General features: G+C 41.6%; 1 protein-coding gene across 1 annotated transcript in view; it reads left to right on the forward strand.

Annotated features, from left to right (window-relative positions):
• Positions 1–2,544: 2,544 nt before the first annotated feature.
• The window catches only part of c10orf90 (chromosome 10 open reading frame 90), a 70,135-nt gene continuing 51,079 nt past the window's right edge, over positions 2,545–21,600 (forward strand). The window contains exon 1 of the mRNA XM_031906602.1: positions 2,545–2,838. Within this exon, the coding sequence (XP_031762462.1) occupies positions 2,673–2,838 (166 nt within the window). The 5' untranslated portion in view covers positions 2,545–2,672. The remainder of the gene's footprint in view (positions 2,839–21,600) is intronic.

Below are 21,600 nucleotides of genomic sequence, written 5' to 3' on the forward strand. Positions count from 1 at the left end.
TTAAGTACCCTTGTGTACGAAACGCGTAAGGCTTTCCATGTTTTTACATATGGACTAAATAAAATTTATACTTTTTTATCATAAACTTTTCTATTTTTTGCTGCTTTCCTTCACCTATTTTTGGGATCTCCGGAGTGCCTGCCTGCTTTTGCTCATTGTTTCCATGATGGCTCCCTTAGCTGAAAGGTCTGGGGCATGAGCACCCGGACCTATCCTTACCACGGGTAAGATTTATTATACATATGCAAGAAATAGTGATCACTCTTTAAGTTTATTTGGACTATATATATATATAGTTTGGACCCGTGTTGGGTGTTTTACAAGTGTTAAGTCTTAAAAACCAGTGTCAGAGTACTTTTTAAAGTTAAACCAACACATCCCTGTATGAACAAGGAACCTGTTCATGAGAAACATCCATAAAAAAACAATGTCTTTAGAAAAGTAAAATAATTAATTGTTATGCTGGGAAATTGAGCATCACAAAATGGTGGAGGAAGGCAAAAATGTAAAAACAGTGCCAGGATACTCTTTACTAGGAACGCAAAGAATCCTGGATTCAGTAGGAATCTTCTCCCAATATCCCCACCTACGGGTGGGCGATACCGGGTGAATTTAGGCTAATTTGGTCGTTTGGCCCTGGTTCGGTCGTTAGAACGCTGGTAATAGGCGCAGTCGGTTCAGGGACTGCATGAACGAGCCGATGCGGTCCCTGATCTGACTAAATTTTTTAACCTGCCCGATTGATATCTGGCTAATTTCAGGCCAGATGTGTCCGGGCAGGCCGATAAACTGACAAATCAGTCTAAGGGACTGATATGGGCAGTTACAATCGGCCCGTGTATGCGTGTATGGCCACCTTAAGTGCTTGGCCAAACAAAACTGAACACTTAAAATCAGGTGATGTTAGGTTACATGATTAAGGAAATTGCAAACAAAAGGGTACCGTATATACTTGAGTATAAGCCGAATTTTTCAGCACCCAAAATGTGCTGAAAAATTAACCTTTGGCTTATACTCGAGTCCCTCCAACTAACACCCTCTGCTACCTGATTCCCTGTGTGCTCTTCTGTGCTCCGCTCCTTCCTGGTTCCTTGCCCCACCCCCGGCATGACATCGCATACTCCCTGCTTTCAGCTCTGGTGTCTGTGTCTTATGGAGAGGGGGAGGGAGAGCCTTTACAAGCAGGCAGGAATGGAACTGTTTGAAGCAGGCAGGCAACAGAACATCAAGCCTGCATGCTATTGAGGTGAGGAGGGAGGGAGAGAGAGGGAGCTCCTTGAAGTAAACCTTAAGCTGAATCCTCTCAGTTTATGATGTGCTCCTTTTGACAGACAGGTTGAGGAGCAAGTCATTAATGAGTGATTACTTCTCCAGGTGACCCTGCTAGAGGAGGCAGTAGGGGGGAGCCTGCCATCTTGCATACTGATTCCCTGCACGTATTTGTTCAGTAAGATTGATAGATCCTAATTTTATTGGAATTTATTTTGATTATTGAAACTTAGAAGCTGCTGCATTTCCCACCCTAGGCTTATACTCGAGTCAATAGGTTTTTCCAGTTTTCTTAGGTAAAATTAGGTACCTTGGCTTATATTCGGATTGGCTTATACTCAAGTATATACGGTAATTTAGGTGCAAATGTGCTCCCGCCCTTGCAGGTGGTGGAAGCACTAGTTTTCCACTGCGTCAGTAGGCACACTGTGTTAGCTTCTGGACAGGATCCAGGATAGACCAAGTAGTGCTGAGTGCAAATATACAAGTGCAAGTAGTATCTTTTAATGCAAGTGCCTATAATAAATGGGATTCTTTTATGCAGCAACTGTGGGGAAATTTGCACAAAGCACTAGTCATCAGCCACTGAGTGAACATGTCTTTGCTCTCACACATATTCCTGTTACAGTAAGAGCCTGCATCATTTCCTGTCAGGTGATCGGTAAGTGGCATACAGAGCATCACAAAATGGTGGCTCAATATAAAATATGTAATATGTCAATATTTACTGATATGTAAAGATAATCTCATTAAATTCTTTGGTAGGTCAATTATTAGGATATAAAATATCTGTTACATTTTCTGGAGGACTTCCGTTTTTCCCAGTATTCCAGAGAGAGAGAGAGTTAATGCCAATACAATTGCTTTGCTTTTATTTTTCTCCCATGATTTATTTTCTTTACTACACATTTAACAAGATTTTTGGACCATAAGTGTAACCTTTACAGTTTTGCAGTTTGCTCTTAACTTTGCTAAGGGAAATGCTGGAAAAAGAGCACTGCCTTAAATATTAAAGTCTGAGAAATTAAACATTTATGCACCAAGGCTTCATGTGAGAAACCAGAAACTTACATAAAAACCAAGAATCCAAGATCAGCTTTTTCGCACAGAAAAATAAAGTGCTCCGATGTCACTCATTTATTCAGACTGTGGCTGGGGGTGGTTGGGTGAGAGGGTCAATAGAATCATAAACCTGTCTGGGCTTTATAACTTTGCCCTTCTGTAATTAGAGAGGGTAATAGAGAGTCCTTTTGTGCAGAGCAGAATTGTAATAGAGGGGGGTGCATTATTTATTCATGGCTGCAGCGCAGACTCGGTGACAGAGCAGTCCCTGGCATTCCCTGTTACCAGTGGAACAAGTGACCGGCCTAGCTAAGAGTTCCCAAACACTGCTCGACAGACTCATGCCTTCCCAAGAAAGGATTCCTGTCTTCCCAGAGTGCGCTAAGCAGTATCACATGGATTTAAATCTTACACCGGCTGAAGAGAAAAGTGAACTGAACAAGCCTTTTGTTACTCAGGTCCACCTGTCACTGCATTACTTTCTCAGGAAGAAGGATTATTACTTTGGTAAGTGATTCCAAGTTTTGTATGTTGAGTAAATAGGAGTAAATACATTGTGATGGTGTTGTTACTGAATGAAATACAATTACACCCTTTTGTATAAAACCAAGGCAATAGGTCCAAGGCCCCAGGGGGTATAGAGGGCCCTTTGGGGTCCTGACAAATGAGCAATTTCAAATATATTTTTATAATTAACAGACTCTGCGTGAGTCAGGCCCTAGGCCAATGTGTTATGGACATGCTTCCAGCTCAGTAGCTTGCATATATAACATCTTTATTAGTAACTGGATCCTAAAAGGTTAATCGGAATTTCATGTGATGATAACAATATCAAGCTCAGACAGGACATGTGAAGTAGGAAAGTTTCAATGAGTTGTGGATATAAAGTTAGATCAACAGTGGGAGTAAGGAAATGTATACTGACCTGCTAACAAGTAATTAAATTTAATGACTGATCACAAAATGGTTGATTATGTAGGATGTTAAATGACCATGCAAAGGATCAAGCTATTAATATGTTTATTAAAATATTTACATGTTATAACCTATAATGTAATTGCAATAGAAGGCAGATAATTGTACTGGTAATATAGAATGAGGATATAGTCTATGTCTAAATTATGGAACCAATAAAGCTTCCTTCTCTGATTAAGGAGCATTAACTTGGTCTCCAAGTGCTGGTTTTTATGAGGCCATAAAGTGATTGTTCTGTGGGGCCAAGGAACATTTCTAATTATTACACTAAAACATTATTTTGTAATTCCAAAAGGGGCATTGTCTTAGGGCTTGTTTTAGGCTGGGCCCCAGCCATGAAATGGGCCTCATAGCCAGAATTTGTAATTGTGTAACAACCAGGGATGATTTGACAGTAAGTACTGGCCTGAGTCAGCCCGTGTTTAGAATTTTGTGTCAGAAAGGGTCAATGGGGGCTGCATCTCTAGTTCAGAGAGGGATTTAAAAATCTGAAATCTGGCTCTTGATGTTACCAGAAGCAGCTTATTGCCACCCCTGGTAACTTGCCAAGCACTGCCGCCTGAGCATACTATATTCTGGTTTGACTGAATCCACAATGTTCAGCCAAACCTAATTTAAACCCAACAGTTACGTGACATTAAAGTGCTAGACAGCTGATGGGAATACTTTTTTTCCCTGTGATGCATTTTTTTAATTTTCTAATTTTGCAAAAAAAAAGGTTCAGACTTGGTCCAGTATTGGCCGCATCTTTGGTAGAGAAACTGGATTTGGCTAAATCAATAACTGATTCAGAGTCCCAATGGGCTGAGAGTCAAAAACTGGTAGATCAAGCATAAATAACAATTTAGGAACACCCAGAAGCTTTCTAAAAGAAGACCTATATAGGGGCATTGAACCCGGGTCTCTGGCATCCTTTTAACTTTGAATTTCCTGCCAAGTGCAATAACATCATGCACCCACATGTCATTGCATGGGGTGCCATCATCTTGGATGCACGCACAAAGTGGAACGCTCCTGGCAGATACCCCTCCTCCAGGGGGGCCATTGGACCACCATAACCAAGTTGAGGTTATGGACATCTGAATGCTTAACCCAGGACAATTCCTCAGGTCCAAACCCTTTGTACTGGATGAGAAACTGTAAAAAGCCTCTGGAGAATCTAGAGTCTAGAATTTTCTCAACCTCATTCTCCCGTGCCATCTACAATAACAGGAGCAAAAGGAGATTATCCAAAGCAGAAATGGTTAGAAATTACAGGCTTAATCAGAGACACATGAAACACATTAGGGATACGCATTTCAGGATGAAGTTGGAGTTGGACAGCCACAGGGTTGATTATCCCAGAATAGAGAAAGGGCCAATTAACGGAGAGCCTAGCTTGGGAGAAGGAATCTAAAGATGGATATTTTTAGTGGATAGCCACACTTTGTCTCCAACAGAGTATTGGGGAGAGCACTTACACTTCTTATCAGCATAGTTCTTTGGAGCTAACAAACTCTTCTCCAACTTTGATTTAGTGGAACTCCCGATATGATTTAGACGTTTTAACAAATCCATGGTCTTTCTTACACCTGGATGCCCAGCTTGTTTGGAACAGTGGGTCTGCTGAAGAATAAAGTGACGAAGTTCAGAAAGAATATAAGGCATGGCAATAGGAATGTCAGGAGGTTCAGAAGACTGAGCAGACTGAATCTGTGAAGCAAATTGGGGAAGCAGAGAAGCAATAATCCTGGTAGGGGGAATAACTGCATCACTGGAACAAAGCTTCTGTTGTTCTTGGAACCTGGATGATAAACAATTAAACCCAGGAAAGAAGAGTGCCATCTGAGCCTGTCGAGGATTCCAGAGCCTGGAAATAGTCTACATTCTTATTGTCAGTAAAGATGGTGATGGAGTATGGTGAGCCCTCTAGAAGATGTTGTCATTCTTCCAAAGCTAACTTGACAGCAAGTAACTCATGGGTCCCAGTATCGTAGTTTTGCTCAGAAGAGGAGAATTTTCTAGAAAAGTAAGAACATGGATAGAGCTTCCTATCTTACGCTTGTCTTTGAGATAAAAATGGCTCTGGCTCCAATTTTGGATGCATCATCCAAAATTGACCAGAGTCCTATGGGCACCGCCATCTTGAATGCGTGCACAAAGACAACCTTGTTTAATTTAAAGTTTTCCAATTTGTTATTGAAATACAACTCCAAGGATGCCACTGACCGTTGAAGCATGAGAGGTCACTTTAATCTGGGACCCCAAAGTTCCTTTTTTGATTAGAATACCTTCCCCTCAGTCTCTGCCCCTGCATCAAATTTGCAAATCAGTTTAGCAATTTCTAATTACACAAAATATGTTGAATCAAAACACAACAGGTTTCTTGTTTCAAGAATAAGAAATGCTACAATTATACCAACCAAATTGTAAACCAGCGTGTGTAAAAGTAAGATGATCTCTTAACTAGAAGTAACGTAACATAATGTCAGGAGAAAGGACACAGAAGGAATAAGCATTAATAAGCATTCACTTGAACAGCCATGGATTTTTCTCTGTCTGCGGTCTGTGTAGAAGTGCAAATGAATAAACTGTGTACAGTAAATGTCCTTTCTGTCTGGGAAATTGTCTGAACATTTATACCAACATTTTGACACTGGAGATCATGATGTTTTGAACATATTTTTTCCTCACTGAGTAAAGCCATTATCAGTCGCTATTAAAGGGCATCTGTGCAGTGCCTGGTATAAATATTTCATCACGTCAATGTTTATATCTAATTACATCAATTTACTACTCAGTTTAGCGTTTGTGTGTGTTTATTTTTATACAATAGTTTTATTTTTATATAGGTTTGCCTTCATGGCAGGTATTTTACATGAACCTTGTGCTTCCTGCACCTAAACATTATGAAGAGAAAGGCAGGCTGAATGAGTCGGCTCTCACTCCTAGCAACTTCAGCAGAATCATTGGCTTAACTCTGAAAATGCCTAATACAGATAGAAGTGCAGGAAAAAAGATTTCTGTTGGTAACTGCAGGATTACATTATTGTTCTGATAAATGCAGGTTGCTATCAGCCGACTCATACAGGCTGCCTAGACATGAAATTGTTCAGGTGAATTCAGTCACATACATAATACTATGCTCAAATTTATATGCATAACACACATGATTATCATTATATTAAAAAAATAGGCACAGTAAGCACATGGTAGTTCATGAATGGAACCCCAAGGAAAATTAAAAATACCCCTCAGATGCACAGTCATGTAGCTTATTTGCTTTGGCTATCCCTAGTTTTGTCAAAGCTTCACCCATGATCCAAATGAAACCACACCCACTGAACAACAGCCTTGCTCCTTCACAGCCCGATCCAATTGTGGCCCTAGGAGCAAAGATGGAATGTAAGTGGGGCCTTCAGAGACCTGTCAGATGAGGGCCGCATCACCTTTCCCAGTGCCCTCCTTTCCCAACAGGACTTTCAAACCTGCCCATTAGTGTCAGACTGGCCCACTGGAAAAAATTCCAGTGGGTCACAGTTCCAGTGGCCCCCCACAGCCACTAGATCACCCACTACCTAACGTCATTGCCAGCCTTTCTGTAGCCCTCTCTGGTTGTGTACATTAACATACTGGACATACAGTGGCTACACGGATAGATGTACACACTGGTTTGAGGGCGCTTTTGTGATGGGGGTGAATTTGTGATAGGAATGGTGGGCCCTTGAGTTGTCAGTCATGGTGGGGCCCACACCCCCCTCTCCCTATTCTGGTCTATTCTGGTCAGATATCAGTCATGTAGGCCCATTTGGTTTAATACATTGCATGGCTGTTCATCTTAATACAGAACTGTTTAAAACCAACCTGTTGCCTTTGAAATAGCACATTAGATATACACAAAATTCAGAAACAACAGTCATGTCTAATAGAAACTGTGTGCGAGCGGGTTATGTTTCCTGGGTAATACTTATCCTAAATTTATGAATTTATTTAGCCAGTTTTTTAAAAGATATATTTTCTGTAGTTAGTAAACAAAAGTTTCACTGTTGCAGAAAAAGAACTGAAATCCCCTGTTTACCTCTTAATCAACATTTATATATTATTTTTTCTGCATATCTGTATCATCTCTACTCCACGCTCGACTATCTTGAATCCAGCCCTGTTTCTCTCTCATCAATATTTCCCCCACATCCATAACAAATGAGGAGAAACAATTGCTCTAAAGTTGTATAACCACAGGGCTTTCTGACGTTACAAGATAAGCGTCCCTTTGTTTTTTCACTGCTGCCATGGAAACAGGTAGAGAAGAAACAGAACCAAAGACAAGGATAAATGGAGATAAGTAACTTTATACGAGTAAAATGCTGGGAGCTGCAAGGAGTGTAAAATACAAGAAAACAGGGAATACTGTAAATTGGAGTTTGCAAATATATGTATAACTTTATTGATAAAGCACTGCTTGTATATTCAGCACTGTAAATGTAAAATAAAATAGATGTTTGTGAAAAGAGAAAATAGATATAGCTGAAGATAGGGTAGATGATGTTTAATTGTAGCAACAGGCTGTGACAATTACGACAAATAAGCTGACTTTAGGGCTCAGCCCTTAGAAATATTCAAGAAGAGGTAATATGCTTGAACTACAATGCATAGACCCTGTGGATGGATTTATTAATGGACAAGATGAGAAATGGAGTTAAATCTTTACTTAAACTCACAAGGGGTCGTTTACAACTGAGCAAAGTGCAATTATGAACACAGTTACAATGTTTTTTCCCATAATGCAGTGGTTTCCCCCAGAGTTCCTGTTTTGTGGTCACAAGGGGGCATGGAAAACTATACCATCAGAAAGAATATTTAACCAACATATATTATATCATATTAAGTGGCCTATTAAATAATCTTACCAAACTAGAATATACTGGAATACATATATATATGTGTATATTTATATATCAGTAAATATTGCCCTTTAACATCTTTTCCCTTGAGCCACCATTTTGTGTGCTCCCTCAGAGATAGAGATGTAGCGAACCTCCCAAAAAAAGTTCGCGAACCCGTTCGCGAACTTCCACCAAAAAGTGCGAACTTTGCGAACCCCATAGACTTCAATGGGAAGGCGAACTTTAAAACCTAGAAAAGCCATTTCTGGCCAGAAAACTGATTTTAAAGTTGTTTTAAGGGTGCCACGACCTGGACAGTGGCATGCAGGAGGGGGATCAAGGGCAAAAATGTATCCGAAAAATACGTTGTTGACACAGCGTTGCGTTTTGTGCTGTAAAGGGCAGAAATTAATAATAAAAAAAAAGTCATCTCTGGTTGGTGCTGGTGGTGAACTACTAGGAGCAGCACACCAGTCCCCAACACAGCTAGACTAATAGCACTCGGCTCTATAAATTACAGTAGCAAAGTAAAAAAACACAAATAAAAAAAAATGATGTGAATGTGTGGTTGGTGCTGCTGCACTACTATGAGCAGCACACCTGTCTCCAACACACACAGACGGAGCTGCAGTACACAATGAAAAGAAGACTAGAGTAACAGTAATCAGAAAATAAAAGCAGTCCTTACAAGGACTATTTGGTTACAGCAGATGATCAGCAGGACAGCTGCCCACAGCAGCTACATACAGAGCAGTAGAAAGTAGATTACTAGTCAGCAAAGCTACCTAAACTGTCCCTCAAATCCCTGCACAGCTCTCTCCCTATACTAACTCATCAAGCACACACAGGCAGAATGTAAAATGGCTGCTGGGCTTCGGTTTATATATGGAAGGGAGTGGTCCAGGAGGGAGAGCTGCCTGATTGGCTGCCATGTATCTGCTGGCTCTGGGGTGAGAGGTCAAAATTTGGCTCCAGCTAAGGCGAACCCAAATTTGCGAACTTCGCTAAAAGTTCGCGAACTTGCGAACTTGCGAACACCCGATTTTCGTGCGAATTAGTTCTCCGGCGAACAGTTCGCTACATCTCTACTCAGAGATCACCTGACAATTTTCTATTTAGGATTACCCAATGGCGCATACTACTAAAAAAGTATATTTTTATGAAAATGGTTTAATTAGTGAAGCAGGGGTTTTAGCTAATATATTTTTTATAGAGACCTACACAGTTTGGGGGTAAAGTTTCCTTTAACACAGGGTGCTGAGGAAACCTTGGAGCTACTGCCTGGCCTGGAGGTGGCAGTAGCTCCAGGGGTCCTCTGCATTTATAGGTGCAACCACACTCAATTCAGTATGGGAGGCAGGAAGGACTGAGCGGTGCAGAGCAGAACTACGCAGAAGTACAAAGAGCGCATTTTGACAGTATGTTCAGTGAATGGGGTTTTATGTACAACTGATTGTGAGAAAATTTGCACCAATATGGTTTTTCCTCAGTCTTAAGTTTTTTTGTTCTTATTTTATTCTTTTTATCACATTTTTTCACCAGCATTGTTCCAGCTATAAACTTTGGGAGCACATCATTATGGGTCAGATTTACTAATGCACGAACGGACCGAAAGCGTCCGAACGCGGTGTTTCGTAATGATTGGTATTTTTGCGACTTTTTCGTCACAGTAGCGAATTTTCGTATGTCCCGCGACTTTTTCGCGGGAAAATTGCGCAAAATACGAAAAAAATGCGACGCCGACGAAAAAGTCGCAAAATTTTGGTTTCCAATCCGATTTTTTCCCATTCAGATTCATGGATTAGTAAATGTGCCCCTATGTGTTAGAATAAAAAATAAACCTTTCACTCCACTAATTGGAGAAGTCTCGACCTGTCTCAAGGATTTTCCTGTTGCTTTACTCTTAAAGTTTATTGCAATTTTGCACAAAAAAGACCCCACAAGTTTTTCAAATTTTGATAAATCTGCTCATTCAAGCCAAAGCGCCTTCATAATAAATGACAATGTTCTGTAGCATTTTCCACCACCACAACCAAAGCAACATCTGGATTTCTTGTGGGGGAATAATATGATATATCTCCAATAAAGTTCCAGACATGTTGGGATCTATGCCAAGGATCATGGTGACCTAGCATGATATTAAGACATGCTGACTTTCATTTATTTGACATTCACTCATATTTCTGTGTACACAGCATGATAGTAATGGAAAAGCTAGCCCACGCAGTATTCTTGAGCACTTCCTAAGCTACACCACAGTAGGGTTAATATGGCTGGTGAAACACTGCAGCTTATCTCCTTTAGTATAAGTGGCAGGACCGGTAGCTACAAGTTGTTTTATGCAGCAATTTTTTAAAAATTTTGTTTCAGTTTGTGTTAAATGTATTTTCATTTTCTACAGCCCTGAAGAACACAATGACACTTTAGAACCAAGGATACTAATAACAGCTGATTGAGTGCATGGTGCTTTACCATTCTATCTAATTACATTTAGACATATGAGCAAGAGAAGTGATAATATTTTATACATAAAAACCTGAATGCTTTAATGCTACTAAAACTTGCCTTCAAGCCAGGAATTCAAAAATAAGCAGCTGCTTTGAGGCCACTGGAAGCAACATCCAAGGGGTTGGGGAGCGACATGTTACTCGCGAGCCACTGTTTGGGGATCGCTACTTTAATGTAATAGAACTGTAGCCCACTTGTGGTTATTTCAGTGCTGCTACCTGCTGATTTACTTTACGTGGCGCTACAGGAGTCCTGAGCCTCCGCTTACTATGGGGGTTTACAGGGAATTCTCCCCTTAAAGGCATGCCTCCACCCAGGGATGATCTTGTGGAACTATAATCCACCCCCTGGGAAACGAACAGGATGCTATACCCCTCTTGGGACCCACTTACTCCTGGCTGATATACCCCCCCTGGGGTTATTCCTTACCAGCTTGTAGTGGTCCTCTGGGTATGAAGTACATTCAGACACAGTAGTATATGTGAATCAGATACAACGGTTTATTTGGACAGACACCTCTCCAGGAGTGGCACATATTATTTCATTCGCATGCAGGGCATATCTGCTTACATCTCATTGAGATCCTTTTCCTGTTGGGCAACTTACGGTACTCTTGCCAAGTGTTCCCTTCTAGGTGATCTCCCCGGTACTCGCGCCAGGAGGCACCCCCTCTTGAGGTCCTCCCCGGTACTCATGCTAGGCAGCCTTACCACAGGCGACCCACTCCAGTACTCACGCCTAAGCCCCCTCAGATCCGGACTCCTGGACTAGAGGTGACCTGGTCCACCTATTCTAGCCATTTGTGGCCCTGCACTCCAGCTGATGTAATGCTGGGGGGTCTTAACCCCAATACCACTCCTGGAGGGGCAATATCCGCCCATTCTAAACTCGGGTGGGTGTCCTACATGTCACTCCTGGAGCGACCTCTTATGTAACTTCTGTCTATTAGCTGTGCCAGGGGTGCACACTACCTGCACAGCCCCTGGACTAAAATGTCTGCCAGCACATGGCTGCATCCCCTTACATGGGCCTATGCACCACCCTGTGGCCATAACCCAAACTACAGGTATACTCCCTGTTAACTATTTAGCACCCAGTCATCCCAGTGTCCCTGTTAAAGGAACAGTAACACCAAAAAATGAAAGAGCTTTAAAGTAATAAAAATATAATGCACTGTTGCCCTGCACTGGTAAAACTGGTGTGTTTGCTACAGTAACACTACTATAATTTATATAATAAGCTGCTGTGTAGCCATGGGGGCAGCCATTCAAGCTGGAAAAAAGGAGAAAAGGCACAGGTTACATAGCAGATAACAGATAAGCTCTGTAGAATACAATAGTGTTTTATCTGTTATCTGCTATGTGCCTGTGCCTTTTCTCCTTTGAATGACTGCCTCCATGGCTACATAGCAGCTTATTTATATAAATTATAGTAGACTTTATGAAGTAAACACACAACTTTTACCAGTGCAGGGCAGCAGCACATTATATTTTAGTTACTTTTATACACTTTCATTTTTTTGGTGTTACTGTTCCTTTAACTAACACCACCCTGTGGCCTGTCCTAGGGGTGCTGTCCTAAGGGCCCATTTTTGGTAAACCCCTACAGAACCAAAATTCATATACCCTAATATTAAAATAACAGGTCATAATTAAAACAATGATAGGCCCTTCAAAAAGAAGGCAAAGGTGTGTATTGTGGGAGCAATATGGCCACATCCATTCTTCTGTGTAAATGCATATATAAACAGATGATTGGCATTTAAGTAAAATGGGGGGGGGAGGGTGAGTTTGACTGTTTTAACCCACAAAGCTTGAGTTTGGTGTATTTTTGATGAAAAATAACAGAGTATATCAGTATATATTTTTCAGAATTGCAAACATAGTCTTAGCCCTTTGTTTAGCAACAGACTGCACAGCATTGTATTTTTCCATCCAAGACTGGTTTTGATTAACTGCCTTAATAAATCATATCTTGTTGGATCACATGCGTACAAACACACCCACTCATCTGCACACACACTGAAAGCAACCAAAATATTTTTCTAGAAATACAGTATGCTTCATACGTTATGTTAAAAAATGAAACAGAGAAATATACTGGAGTAATTAGTACTCCATTTGCCTTTGCAATTATACAGTATTTCAATGTCTATAGTGTCCTTTATATGCTGAAATTATATTTTAAAGTCCATGGTCCATAGTGGGCGGTGCACAGATTCTCTGTAAAACAAAGGGACTTCAACTCCCAAATACTATTACTTTAAAGGTTGATCCTCTCTCCCATTTCAGTTCATATGTGTCATATGTGCTTATTAGGGCCATCATTCTAGTCTTTAGACTAGTCATACTTGGCCAGGCCCAGTTATTTTACCCAACTTTAAATGAGTTTGAAATTCATCCAAGTAAAACGAATGTGTACAGACACCATTTCTAAACCTCAGTGATCGAAGAGTAGACCTGTGGCAAGGTCAGTCCTGTGACTGCCATTGAAGCAAAAGGGAGTGATTTATAACATTTCCTCACTTGCCCGTGGCAACAGAATGCTTGGAATTTCATCATGTACACGTTTCCGAAGCAATGTTACTCGGGTTATTGTGAGATGTTACTTTCTAGGACAAAGTTAGTAGTAGAGTAGATGATGACATCCTCTTCTATATGCATCTTTGATATTTACAAGTTAAAAACAACTGTAGTGTAGACAGAAAGCCATATAAAGAGGGTCAGCTATCCTTTTCCTAATTAAAGGAATCCCAAGCCTAATGGCAGGGTCGAGAAAACATTTCCCTTGAGCCTCCAATCTAGGAAGGTACCCTTTAAAAAATGGCATTGGTGGCATTTTATATTTTATAATATTGGTGGTGCACCAGTAAACCTTACCTCTCAGTGCGCCGATTCCTGGTTCTTTGTGCAAACGCCTGCTTTGGTGTGTCCTGATGCGCCATTCATTTGGCATGCACTGATATTTGCCACAGGTAGTGATGCACAGTGCTGCAATGTGACATCATTTTCTGCCAAATTCTAACTAAAACTATTGTTCTAACAGTAATCTTTGCCCAAGCTAACTCACAGTTCCGGTTCTGTTGTGTCAGTCCACAACAGAATGTTCCAGTGGCATTGGCGAAGAAGGTTTCCAGCAGGGCTCTCCTGCTCACTAAAGAGTGACATTGCATCTTTATTTTAGGTTTTTTCCCCCCAATTTGGATGTGGTTGTCCTGGATCCCTTATTCCCTGTCTCCGACCAATTATGCATAAGGCCAATAAAGCTACAGCAACACACATGGCAGATTTTAAGTAAAAGGGTAGGGGTAGAATAAAGAACTACAGTAAACCCTCAATTTTACATATCTTGATTTAAAGATTTCACTAACTTTCACAGTTACATAGTTAAGCGGTGTTGAAAAAGACCAAATTCCATCAAGACCTATCTATCCACTCACATACAGACCCACACTGACCTATCTATACACTCACATACAGACCCATACTGACCTATCTATACACTCACATACAGACCCATACTGACCTATCTATACACTCACATACAGACCCATACTGACCTATCTATACACTCACATACAGACCCATACGGACCTATCTATCCACTCACATACAGACCCATACTGACCTATCTGTACACTCACATACAGACCCACACTGACCTATCTATACACTCACATACAGACCCACACTGACCTATCTATCCACTCACATACAGACCCACACTGACCTATCTATCCACTCACATACAGACCCACACTGACCTATCTATCCACTCACATACAGACCCACACTGACCTATCTATACACTCACATACAGACCCATACTGACCTATCTGTCCACTCACATACAGACCCATACTGACCTATCTATCCACTCACATACAGACCCACACTGACCTATCTATCCACTCACATACAGACCCACACTGACCTATCTATACACTCACATACAGACCCATACTGACCTATCTGTCCACTCACATACAGACCCATACTGACCTATCTATCCACTCACATACAGACCCACACTGACCTATCTATACACTCACATACAGACCCACACTGACCTATCTATCCACTCACATACAGACCCACACTGACCTATCTATCCACTCACATACAGACCCACACTGACCTATCTATACACTCACATACAGACCCACACTGACCTATCTATCCACTCACATACAGACCCATACTGACCTATCTGTACACTCACATACAGACCCATACTGACCTATCTATACACTCACATACAGACCCACACTGACCTATCTATCCACTCACATACAGACCCATACTGACCTATCTGTACACTCACATACAGACCCATACTGATCTATCTATACACTCACATACAGACCCACACTGACCTATCTATCCACTCACATACAGACCCATACTGACCTATCTATCCACTCACATACAGACCCATACTGACCTATCTATCCACTCACATACAGACCCATACTGACCTATCTGTACACTCACATACAGACCCACACTGACCTATCTATCCACTCACATACAGACCCATACTGACCTATCTATCCACTCACATACAGACCCATACTGACCTATCTATCCACTCACATACAGACCCATACTGACCTATCTATCCACTCACATACAGACCCATACTGACCTATCTGTACACTCACATACAGACCCACACTGACCTATCTATACACTCACATACAGACCCATACTGACCTATCCACTCACATACAGACCCATACTGACCTATCCACTCACATACAGACCCATACTGACCTATCTATCCACTCACATACAGACCCATACTGACCTATCTATCCACTCACATACAGACCCATACTGACCTATCTATCCACTCACATACAGACCCACACTGACCTATCTATACACTCACATACAGACCCACACTGACCTATCTATCCACTCACATACAGACCCATACTGACCTATCTATCCACTCACATACAGACCCATACTGACCTATCTATCCACTCACATACAGACCCATACTGACCTATCTATCCACTTCCATACAGACCCACACTGACCTATCTATACACTCACATACAGACCCATACTGACCTATCTGTACACTCACATACAGACCCATACTGACCTATCTGTACACTCACATACAGACCCATACTGACCTATCTATCCACTCACATACAGACCCATACTGACCTATCTATACACTCACATACAGACCCATACTGACCTATCTATCCCCTCACATACAGACCCATACTGACCTATCTGTACACTCACATACAGACCCACACTGACCTATCTATACACTCACATACAGACCCATACTGACCTATCCACTCACATACAGACCCATACTGACCTATCCACTCACATACAGACCCATACTGACCTATCTATCCACTCACATACAGACCCATACTGACCTATCTATCCACTCACATACAGACCCATACTGACCTATCTATCCACTCACATACAGACCCATACTGACCTATCTATCCACTCACATACAGACCCATACTGACCTATCTATACACTCACATACAGACCCACACTGACCTATCTATCCACTCACATACAGACCCACACTGACCTATCTATCCACTCCCATACAGACCCACACTGACCTATCTATACACTCACATACAGACCCATACTGACCTATCTATCCACTCACATACAGACCCACACTGACCTATCTATCCACTCACATACAGACCCATACTGACCTATCTAAACACTCACATACAGACCCATACTGACCTATCTATTCACTCACATACAGACCCATACTGACCTATCTATCCACTCACATACAGACCCACACTGACCTATCTATCCACTTACATACAGACCCACACTGACGTATCTATCCACTTACATACAGACCCATACTGACCTATCTATCCACTCACATACAGACCCATACTGACCTATCTATCCACTCACATACAGACCCATACTGACCTATCTGTCCACTCACATACAGACCCACACTGACCTATCTATCCACTCACATACTGACCTATCTATACACTTACATACATAAACTATATTTACCAACCCCGATACTAATTGCAATATCACAATAGCCTTGGACATTTTACTTGCTCAAGAAATCATCCAGTCTGCAACTCACCCCTCTAAAATGTCAGTGGAAAGCCCTTCGCAACAATTTTTTCTGCTCCTCTGAAAAATATAAAATGGGACTTCTACTGTACATAATCGGGAAATATACATTTGCAACAATTCCTCATTTGGTTGGCTAACTATAACTGTAACGCATTTTACAAATGCTGTATATGAACATATAGCTGTCGAAGCAGTGTTTTCTTTCCACAATGTCAGTTTTCCTTCAAACTCTGAAGCAGCTGAATGCTTTACTTTCCACGTTGAAACAACTCACTCCCTGAGAAACCTTTTCTGCATCCTGCTGGCCCGAGAACTGTAAATTCATTCTGGCGAGATCAGTATAACGATTCATCATACTTTCTTTTGAGAAAGAGGGGCATTAAGGTGCAGGGCGGCAATTCATTTCTGTATTTCAGCAGGAGACTTCAATGCTCCCCAAGACCTGTCTAGAACTTCTATCCAAGCATGTACAAGAAGAAAATAAAGTCTAATTTATGAACAGCAATTTGCATTAATGAAAAGAATGAAGGTATTATTCAGTAGGAAATTATGACAACCATCAACAAAATTATTTAAGAATTCGAGACTTACTTTTCAAAATATTGAAAGGCAAAGCATGTTATTATGGGAAAAAAGACAATTTCAGTTCAGTTGCCATCCACCTTATTTAGTAAAGAGAACATTTTAATGCGATTTAATGTGCCTTGTGTGTTTAAAGGAATTATAATTTTCAGCATTAACATTTTCATAAAGTAGACTTAAAAGCAGAGGAAAAAATATAAAGCCATTATCTGATTCCCTGTCACGTGAATAACACAAAGCACTGCATTAATTTATACAGCTTCCTCAAGGTTTAAATGGCACAATGATTGCCGTATCTTATTTTCTTAAATACCAGACACTTCATTTGCATTGCCTTTACTACCACACATGAAAACCAAATCTTAACATTAAAAAAAAAGCGTATAAATCCCTTAGAATTGTAGAGCTCATCCTTAACAGAGCCGTAACCTCATAAATGGTTTATTTTCTTTATGTGCTAATTACTGCATAATGCTAGTGTATGTGGCTTTATATAACAGGCTCTATGCAAGCAATGAAACCCTTTGATGGCTCATTGAGGCTGACATAGTTACATACTAAGTTATTTTGGAAAGAAAAAGTCTCAAGTCTATTAAGTTCAGCCCTTACTTATTCCAGATGGAAAAACAAACACACAAACAGACAAACTTAGACATCCCAGCAGCCCATCTTGTTATTTCATTTTACAACCTGCTCTGTACAACATTATACAATATAAATAATAGGGCTCATTTGCAATCACAACAGGAGGGGTAATTTACAATGTAAAACACTGCGTGCAAACTGCAAGGCAGCAATTTCTGCATTGTGTAAGTTGCACACATTGTGTAAGTTGTTTTGGAGCACAGAGACCTGTGAATTTCCTCTTGAATAAAGCACTGCTTGCATAAGGCAGCACTGTGTACAAGAGGGGGCTTTCTAGGTGGCCCTCTGCCATCCCCAACCTGCATGTCAGGAGGCAAGTTGTAAAGACAGGGCTTTGCTGCACCTCCTGGAACTGCTCTCTCGACTGGGTTTTTTGATCCAATGCTTGGTGCAAACAGGGGCCCCAACAAGGGGAATGTGCTTTGGTGCTTCTTAGCACTCCTGCACTTGTAACAAGGGCAGCTGTAAATTTCCCTTTTATCTAGCAAAAGGGGAGTATAGGAGGAAGATACAGACATTTATTGGACTCCTGGAACTGCTCTTTGCACTGGTTTTATCCAATGCTTGGTAAGTGAGCACTAAGGGGTAAGCTCTTGTGCTCTAGATCCTTAGAGCTCTAGCACTAATGTCCCCAGGAACAATAAATGACCCCTAGGGTTTCTTTGTGTCTACATGTGCTTTTGCATGTAATTCTTTACACATGGCACATGCATGGCAGGGTGCCCTAGAACGCCCAACTTTCAGGGTTGCCTTAGTATGCAGTGCCTACACAGCACCCTAGGCTACAAAGGTCCGGGCCTAGGGTGCCAAAGATAAGGGGGTGGCATGACACCCACAGGCCACATCTGCACTGGGGACAGGACAGGAGATTTCTGACAGCTGTTTTAATCTCCAGCCTGCCCAGTCCCCAGTGCAGCCAATCAGTACAGGAGATGGTGCAAGTACAGGGGCGAAGCGAGCGCAGGGGGGGGAGCGGGCACGTGGGGAGAGGCGGGGAAGAATGTGCGCGGGGCAGGGTGCAAGTGGCCTAGTGGTTCATGGCAGGTAAATCCAGCCCTGGTTGCATGCATCAGTCTGCACAGAATGTGCCGAAGTGGGCACCAATTTACATCCATATTGTGAAATTGGGTAGTTTATGTGTAGTACCCACTATTACTTTGGAATTCTCTAAAACAAAAGATTGCATTGTGGGTAAAAAAAATATCCAATTTGTGCTAATAGTTTGCATCTTACACTGAATTAGTAATAATGAGCTCTAATAATGTACAAGGAATAATGCCTATGTAGCATTACTAGATAAGGGCATTACCCTATTTCCACACTACATTTCCCTGTGGAATTTTAATTATTTCCCATTTTATGTAACTGCCCGCCACCTAAAGTAAAGGAAAAATGAAACGAATGGGAAGCTTTAATTATGACAGAAATTAATATACTAAACCAGATCACGTTAGAAGTTACATTTATCTCAAAACAGCCAAACGCTATATATATATATAATTAAAATCAAGTGCCATATCCCGTCCATTAACATACATATTCCGAAACCATCACGCTGCAGATTTAGTAAATGGTCTCAATCTGTGTCTTAATAACACATTGCTTGCTGCTTGGCACACCTACATCATTTCCAGGGAAAAACAGACAGCAATCATCTAAAGCAAGTGGCACAGCTGATAGATCAGCGGGGTATGATATTCTCAGCACCGCTCTCCGACGCTCGCTGATAATACAGAACATTATTCTCTGACCTATAACCAAAACCACAATGGATTTTATGAATGGTTAAGCTTCACTCAGCAATCACATGAAGCAGTGTCATGCCGAGGTTATCCATCTCCTTCTCAAGCTGCTCACGAGTGCCAACAAATAGTGTTCTCTAAACAGAGCACTTCAGGAAAACAGCTGTGTTTTCAACTGCTCTAATGTTTTAAAGCTGAGAAAAAAAAAATCATCATCTCTGGATTGTGCATAAATTCATTTATTTCAGTAATATTTAGATGTCCCCCCTACCCCCGTCATGGCTTTTTTTGGGTAGCGGTGACATTGCAGTAGAGTCTGTAAAAGTAATTAAGAGTTTATGTGGGATAGGAGTTGGTCATTGTTTCCTTTGTCCTGCTGGGGTTGCTACAAGTTTTCCAGTCTCCAAAATCGAAAAAAAGGAAGGAAAATATTTAGTGCTGAGAAAGAACAAGTCGTTTCTTAAATGACTGGGAAAATTTAGTGGTAATATCAGTAAAATGGTGACTTTCGGGGAAATTTTTAATATGCAAGGGAGTGTCTAAAATATGGATGCACCCTGGCTTGTTGTCCCCTGCTAAATGAATGCAAGCCAAAACGGAAAGCAGAGACCCTCATTTACCCCCAGCACTGCCTATGTTTGGTAGCACTGTATTCATGAGGCCCCCCTACCCATCCCCTAACTTTTGCATCATTTAGACATGCAAGTTAGGGAGAGCCTGCAGATGTCACCAACAGGGGCTCCATACTTTCGGCCTGCCCTGCCTCCCTGTGGCTGCACTCTGCACCTCACGCTAGAATGGACGCTTCCCCTGCCGTATCTCCAACCTGAATAAGGACTTAGGGCAGTGTTTTGGTGCTTCTTAGCACTCCTGCACTTGTGACTAGTGATGGGCGAAAAGTTTCGCCAGGCATGGATTTGCGGCTGAAAAATGTCGCCGCGGAAAAATTCGCCGCATGTCCAAAAATTGTCGCCGGCGTCAAAAAAGAATAGTCGCGGGCGACAAAATAATAGCCGCACGACAAAATAAGAGCCGCGGGCGACGAAACAATAGCCGCGGGTGACGAAATAATAGGCGCACGACAAAATAAGAGCCGCGGGTGACGAAACAATAGCCGCGGGCGACGAAATAATAGGCGCGCGACAAAACAATAGCCGCGGGCGACGGAACAATAGCCGTGCGACAAAATAATAGCCACGGGCGACAAAATAATAGGCACGGGCGACTAAATAATAGCCACGGGCGACGAAACAATAGCCGCGCGACAAAATAATAGCCGCGGGCGGCAATTTTTTTTTGTCGCACAACATTTTCGCCGTTTCGCAAATTTTTCGCTCATCACTATTGTGACAAGGGCAGTTGTAAATGACCACTTTTATCTACTAAAAGGGGACTATAGGAGGAAGATACAGAGATCTTGAGCAGTGGCTATTGGATTTTTTTTTACTTTAAACTCCCTTTGAAGTCCAACAGTTGGTCAGGGGCAAGATGACAGCTGTATGAAAACATTCATGTATCAGCAATAAGCCAAAAAGTTTGAAATTCCAATAAATATGTACATATATATTGTTGTAAACACCTGTGGTCACCTTTGGAGCACAAGGAGCTGCAACCCCCATGAATGCCAAGCTGCCTGAAGTTGGCGACACAGTATTTATGAGGAATTGGATAGGGCGGCACATAGATACCCCCTCCCTCCCTTTCTTTAACTTGCGTGTCATTTAGACTCTCAAGTTATGGAGCATCAGAGGGACAGGAACCAAATGGAGCTCTGTACCTGCCAAACGTCCTATATGCTCCTTTAGTATTCTAGCACTTGCATCCATAGAATTA

Source organism: Xenopus tropicalis, chromosome 7 (assembly GCF_000004195.4).
Source record: "Xenopus tropicalis strain Nigerian chromosome 7, UCB_Xtro_10.0, whole genome shotgun sequence".
Classification (NCBI taxonomy): Eukaryota; Metazoa; Chordata; class Amphibia; order Anura; family Pipidae; genus Xenopus; species Xenopus tropicalis.